General features: G+C 40.0%; 1 protein-coding gene and 2 non-coding genes across 3 annotated transcripts; all 3 read left to right on the plus strand.

Annotated features, from left to right (window-relative positions):
• Positions 1 to 1959: 1959 nt before the first annotated feature.
• On the plus strand, positions 1960 to 5843 carry rpl13 (ribosomal protein L13). The gene is made up of 6 exons (XM_017707303.1): positions 1960 to 2053; positions 2639 to 2755; positions 3551 to 3692; positions 4583 to 4756; positions 5446 to 5502; positions 5642 to 5843. The coding sequence occupies exons 2-6, from the start codon at positions 2652 to 2654 to the stop codon at positions 5798 to 5800; spliced, it is 636 nt and encodes a 211-aa protein (XP_017562792.1). The 5' UTR covers positions 1960 to 2053; positions 2639 to 2651; the 3' UTR covers positions 5801 to 5843.
• On the plus strand, positions 4399 to 4487 carry LOC119265314. Its single transcript, XR_005131583.1, has one exon. It is a non-coding gene; the product is annotated as a small nucleolar RNA MBII-202 (small nucleolar RNA).
• On the plus strand, positions 5297 to 5381 carry LOC119265313. The gene has a single exon (XR_005131582.1). It is a non-coding gene; the product is annotated as a small nucleolar RNA MBII-202 (small nucleolar RNA).
• Positions 5844 to 6713: the final 870 nt, after the last annotated feature.

A 6713-nucleotide genomic window follows, 5' to 3' on the forward strand; every position in this document is an offset into this window, starting at 1 on the left:
GCGCTCACCGACGTCATGACGTCAGGCGCCGTTCTAAACTCCTATAACTCGAGATTAAAAGCTCTTAAAAATAAAACAGCGGTGTTAAAATGTTTTATGCTGCTCTGTGTTCAGGGAATATTTGAATTATTTTACATTTAAAATGTTTAAGCAATTATAAACTATGATTTTGCTCAAATGCTATACATCAACCCATTCCCTTTGGACCCGCTCGGGAGCGCCCTCTAGTGTTTGAGAAAACCAGAAGACCGTGCACAGAGTGGGAATTCTCCTCCTTCCTACAAGTTCTCTGTCAAGCCAGTAAGTTACAGAGTTTTAATTTAGATTTAATGCAGTGCAGTATGTGAATCTCTGAATCAGTGTATTCATCGTTTTTGATAGTATAAATGTGGCACAACTTGTGCCCTTTTGTCTGTACCAACTTATTAAACCTCAGAAAAAATTTGATTTCATGATGTGTATTGTTTACTGAGAAAATGTCTTGAAGTATTGTGATGTTACATTTTTCACATATCAGCCACCCTAAACGAAAGTATAAAAAATGACATTTTTAATAAATGTGAGTTGTAATATTTTGATATTTATAATTTACACTGCTTGGAATCAACTTTGCCTCAAACAACACAATTCTGACAGTCAAGCTGAAGTTCCCTCTGATGTTAAAGTGGAATTCCACCGTTTTTGGTTAAGGTTTAAACAGAGGCATTCAGAATAATTTGATGTGAAATGCATGATGAAATTTAATCACGTAAACATTTAGAAAAAGTTCCCCTTTCATAAGAAACAGCTAAACAAACAAATAAATAAATAAAAGAAAAAGCAAATCACACTACCTTGAAATATACAAGACAAATGTAAATATCCAAATTATATTGTATTATTAATTATATTATTGTATAATTATATTATTTATCAATGAGTGCATTAAATTAAGTAATAAATATTTACAATTCCTTTCTCGTTCTTTTCGTCTCAGTTGTTGCGGTAGCTTCAGCAGAGCCGTTTATGAGGAGCCTGGCCACTTCCTATTCTCCCCGTTATATCAAAAACAGGACTGCTGAACAGCAGAGGGCGCCCGCGAGCGAGTCCTCAATGAATCGGAGTGAATGGAGCTCAACGGCTAAAAACGAAGAGTTAAAGTAGTTTCTAATCACTTTCCCAGAACGTTTCTTTAATTTTAGAAAGTAGAAGGATGTATTTCACTAAAAAGAACCCCAAAGAAATTTTACCGATATATTTCTCTTTTTCTACAGTAAACGGGTTTTGGGCATCAGGAGGCGGACATTATTGCTAGGGCGTGATGATGCGAAATTGCATGATGTAATTTAATCACGCATACATTTAGAAAAATCGGTGTAGTTCTCCCATAATAATAATAAATAAAAAAGGAAGCAAAGAAAAGAAAAAAATCACGCTACCTTAAAATATACAAGACAAAGTTAAATATCGAAATTATAGTTTTAGCTGCCCGCGACCCTGACGGAGAAGCGGCTTGGAAATTGGATGGATGGATGGATGGATGGATAGCGTTGGCTGCATGAGGTATTTAAACGGGAGCCCGTTATTATTGGTCAGAAATTATTTAATTATTTTATTGGTCAGAAATTAATTATTGATGAGCATAATTCAGATGGGTGCTGCAAGAGTAAAGAGCACACAGAAAAACAAAATAAAAAAAATCTAGTCAAATAATTGCAAAACTTCAAAAATATACAATAGCCCGCGAGTGCTTAACACAACGCGTCAGCGTTTGACAAAATAAAAGTCTTTTCACACGGCGATAACGGTGTGGTGAACTGGAAAGTGAAGCGTTCATTGTCATTTCCTACACTTGTTAAATGTGTTAAAGTGATTGATGAATTTATTAAATTTAGTTAATAAATTATTTAAGTTTCCTCGCATTTTTGGTGTCATTTTGTTGCGGTGGCTTCAGAGCCCCACATATCCGGGTTACAGCTTCTGCAGTGCGCTCTCATTGGCTGGCGCTTCCATATCCCACAAAGCACCGGGCTGCCTAGTCCTTTTTCTTTTCGGCCATATTCTTCCCTGGACGGTACGTGTAGATTCTCTCCCTGCACATATATTTTATCCATGTTAATCCTCTTGTTGAGCGCACTGTACAGCATTTTTGTCCTCTCACATGAGCAGTGCTGCTTGTTATCTATACGGGCGTGCCATTATTTTATTATGTATATGGTGTTAAATCTGTAAAAAGCCTGATTTGGGTAGTGTGTGTAGCCACTGTTAGCGGCGCGCATGTCTGTCCCCAGAAAAGACCCAAATGTGTAAATAAGGTGTTTTCTGCGTATTAAACGGGCTGCTTAATTATGCCTGATAAGTTTCGTGCGGTTTTGATGTGGGTGTAATCTAGAAAGCAGTAAACTACGAGGTTTGTTTTGCTTCAGTAGGTAGCCGGTTAGCTTCGGCCCTTTGACTTGGTTTATCAACGTTGGGTGTTCCTTGATCACTTGGACTCCCTAAATCAGATGAAGGGTTACGTGGTAGTTTTAGGGTTATTTTGGGTATATACGGCGTTGTAGGGGACACAAGCATGATGATCTGTGTTCATTGGTGAGGTGGAGTCTGTGAGCAGCGCTGTCTGTGCGACAGAAACTGACCGTATCCTGTGCTCTTTCAGGGAATAAGCGGTCATGGCCCCCAGTCGGAATGGCATGATCTTGAACCCCCACTTTCATAAGGACTGGCAGAGGAGAGTTCGCACCTGGTTCAACCAGCCGGCCAGAAAACAACGCAGGTGAGCGTCTCTGGATGGCTGTGTGAGGAGTTTTGTAACGTAAGAGCTCAGTATTCCATACACTTGCAGCTTTTCCTGTTTGTGTAATAAAAACACTTTCTTGATATGTCACCGATGTATCTGAGACATTATCGTATCCTTTCTTTCCATCAAATCAGTTGGCAAGACCATCAACGCTGGGTTTGGACATCAAATCCGTGCAATTATTGACCCGTACATGGGATGAGAAACTTTCACGTCCAGTTAAAATGTATTTTTGCACATTTAAAGATCAAATTTGGTCCTTAAACAAATATTAAATAATGGATTATAATGATGGTGTGTAACACTGAGCTGTTAATCTAAGTTTACACCGCCAGCTAAGTGAACTTATCAGACCCCTTTCAGCTGCACAGCTTCAGACTCGCTTTACTGGGATTTTTTTTTGTTGCATGGCAGCCTCATTGATTACTGTTTATGTTCAATTTTATAATCACTCAGTTAATATATATATATATATATATATATATATATATATATATATATATATATATATATTTGCCATTAGATTTCATAAAACTTCAAAAGTTGCAGGTAAACGCTACAGAAAACTGCTTCTTCTGTTGGTGTTTTGCGGAGTCCAACCAATCTTTTCATCCTATTGGACTTTGGGTATTTTCACAGTAACTACTGAAATGCGAAAAGTGCAGAGAAACTGTACGGAATGCGGTGCTCTTATGTTTTTATGTTGTTTCTCTAAGAATTCATTTTAATGGGCTTTGAGTCCTGTTTCTAACTGCCTTTTGCTACCTGCAGACGCAAGGCTCGTCAGGCCAAGGCTCGCCGCATTGCTCCTCGCCCTGTCGCTGGACCACTGAGACCGGCTGTCAGGTGTCCGACAATAAGGTATCACAGCAAAGTTCGCGCCGGACGTGGCTTCTCCCTGGAAGAGCTGAAGGTATGGCTGCTCCTGTACGATTTAAGTATTTGCGCAGTGTGCTTTCCTTAGGTTGGAGATGTTGAGGTCGTTCGGGACTTCTGAGATGCTGTATATCGTGTCATGATATTTTGTTTTTCTGTTAAGAGTGAGAACAGGTCAAAAAAAGCCAGAAGTGCCACTTCATCAATCAAAAATTAGTATGACCTATTACTGTGATCTGCGTCCGTTTAAATAAGAGTCTGTTTGTGTTGGAACATGCAGTTGGTCGGTACTGATGACCTCCACAATATGCTCAGAAAAGCCTTTAAAATGTGCATTAACTGACATTTATTGCAAAGCCCATACTGTGAGCTTTGATTATTTGGTTACAAATGTTTCCCCAAGATCTCTAATTTCCTGTTTTGAATGGCCGTTAATCTGGTTATTTGCTCAGGTCTTCTATTATGACAACTTTGAGGTAAAGATGGTTGAGGACTTTTACTTTAGAGAAGGGCTTTTTGATTGTGGCCATTATAACAAATGTTGATGTTTGTTTAGATGATTAGATCTTTGCTGTAAGTAGAAAAAAAATACCACGTTTCAGAATTGAGAACATAAATTATGAAGGGAATAAATGTCATTACTAGTACTTGTTCTTGCATAGAGATTTTTGGTTAATTTGTTGCCGAAATAAGCAGTGATTGTAATGAGCAATACAGATAAACACTTCAGAGCAACAGTCAAATGATGACAATTTCTCCGGAATCTCTGTACGTTTTTTGATGATACTCTTTGAACCCTTTTTGCTGATGACTGTTATGCTCTGAAGTTAATATTGCACTTACATGGATTATTTGTAGTATATTAAGGCAATATTTAAAGTCGGACCAAATAATCAAATCTCATGTCAATCTCAATCATTCTTTCAGGCAGCTGGCATCAACAGTAAAGTAGCCCGCACCATTGGCATTGCTGTTGACCCTCGCCGTCGCAACAGATCCACAGAGTCCCTGCAGGCCAACGTCCAGAGGCTGAAGGAGTACCGCTCCAAACTCATCCTCTTCCCCAGGAAGGCCTCTGCGCCCAAGAAGGGAGACAGCACTGTAAGTAGTTTGTCATGCAGTGTGTTGCTGAATTGGCATCCCTGCAGTTTTTATGGTCTCCTGCTTTGTTTCACCTGACACACCAGAGCCATAGTGGCTGGAGTTTCAAACTTCCTGGTCAACGCACTTGCTGGCACTGGTTAGAAGGATTTCATAACGTTTAACTGCAGTAGACAGACAGCACTGCATGAAATTGGTGTTGTAAATTACAGCATTATAGCAATAGACTAAACACTAGTTGTCTGCTCTCAAAGGCTTATTTTAATATCAGGTGTTGCTGATGCATCAGAATGTGTTTCACAGTATGAGTGTTTTCATAAATGAAGCTGCAAACAAAGCCCTGTTGACCAGTACCAGCTGCTTTCCCAGTCCAATTCTGCTGTGTTAATGGAAACAAAGCATTAGTGATAATACTTATTGCTGGCTCTAACATGTACTAGGTTACGGCCTGTGGTGTATGTAGCAGTAAGCTATGAAGAGCCAAACATTTGCTCTGTCTAGGCTTTATACCTTTTTTCTTAGTCACAGTTTGCAGTCAGATGATGACACTTTCTCCGGAATCTCTGCACATCCTTGATGATCCTCTTTTGAACCCTTTTCCAGCTGATGACTGCATTGATTTAAAAGAGGGGGAAAAAATTCACAATGACACTTTTGCATTTCTGCTGACCTATTTTGAACTTTTCTAGGAGGAGGAGCTCAAGATGGCAACACAGCTCACTGGACCTATCATGCCCATTAAAAACGTATGTATTAAATGAAACATTTACGCTCTTGCATGCAATCATGATGGTGGATTTCTATGCATGATCAGTATATACTGATTTATTCATCAGTTTCTGATGGGCACATCTCACTCCTCTCGCTCATGGGTTGCCCCCACAGGTCTACAAGAAAGAGAAGGCCCACGTGATCACGGAGGACGAGAAGAAGTTCAAGGCTTTCGCCAGCCTGCGCATGGCCCGTGCCAATGCACGCCTCTTTGGCATCCGCGCCAAGAGGGCAAAGGAGGCCGCCGAGCAGGATGTAGAGAAGAAGAAATAGAAGACTGTTTGTATGAAACTCAGAATAAAGCCTCCCAAAATACTGTACTGTGTATTTATTTGAGTGAAGATGTTGACATCTTTGTGCTGCCAAATTATGTTCAAGACCAATTAAACCAGCATTTAAAAGCGTCAGTGCCTGGTCACTGTACTTCTGAGATGGATTGTTAACTTTCTGGCCACTAGGTGGCAGCATGAGGAAGATGCGCAGTTTAATTTTTCTTGGTCTTCTCATTTTGCTTGATGGCTAGTTCTGTTTTGTTTTGCTGCCTTTTCATTAGCCTGGGTAGTATTTGAGAAGGAATTGCACACTTTGCCTGTAGAGAGGGGGACTGATTCCAAAGCCTTCAGTATCTTTTCACAGTTCTGGAGGAGGACAAATTGATTGGTGTTCAAAATGAATAGTACCACTGCGAATTAAGTGCAGATTTTATGGTTGGCTTTCACTTTTTTCACATTTTTGCTTTGAGATGTTTTATTGCACTCACCGATCAGGCGTAACATTCTGACCACCACCTTGTTTCTACTCCTTGTCAATTTGATCACCTCCACTTACTATACAGGTGCACTTTGTAGTTCTACAGTTAGACTGTAGTCCATCAGTTTTCTCTGCATACGTTTAGCCCCCTTTTACCCTGTTCTTCAGTGGTCAGGTACTATTTAGGAGGTGGATCATTCTCAGAATTGCAGTAACAATGACGTCATGTGTTGTGCCTATACGAGTGGATCAGACAGCAGCACTGCTGGACTTGTAAAACTTAAACGCTGCTGTACAGGTCACAGGACGCTGTTGGTTGGGGGCTATTCTCAGTCCAGCAGTGAAACTGAGGTGGACTACAGTCCAGAACTAGAAAGTGCACATATAAGTGGAGCTGATAAAATGGACAATGAGTGTAGAAGCAAGAAGCCTGATC

The sequence above is a fragment of the Pygocentrus nattereri genome, chromosome 15, assembly GCF_015220715.1.
Source record: "Pygocentrus nattereri isolate fPygNat1 chromosome 15, fPygNat1.pri, whole genome shotgun sequence".
Taxonomy (NCBI): Eukaryota; Metazoa; Chordata; class Actinopteri; order Characiformes; family Serrasalmidae; genus Pygocentrus; species Pygocentrus nattereri.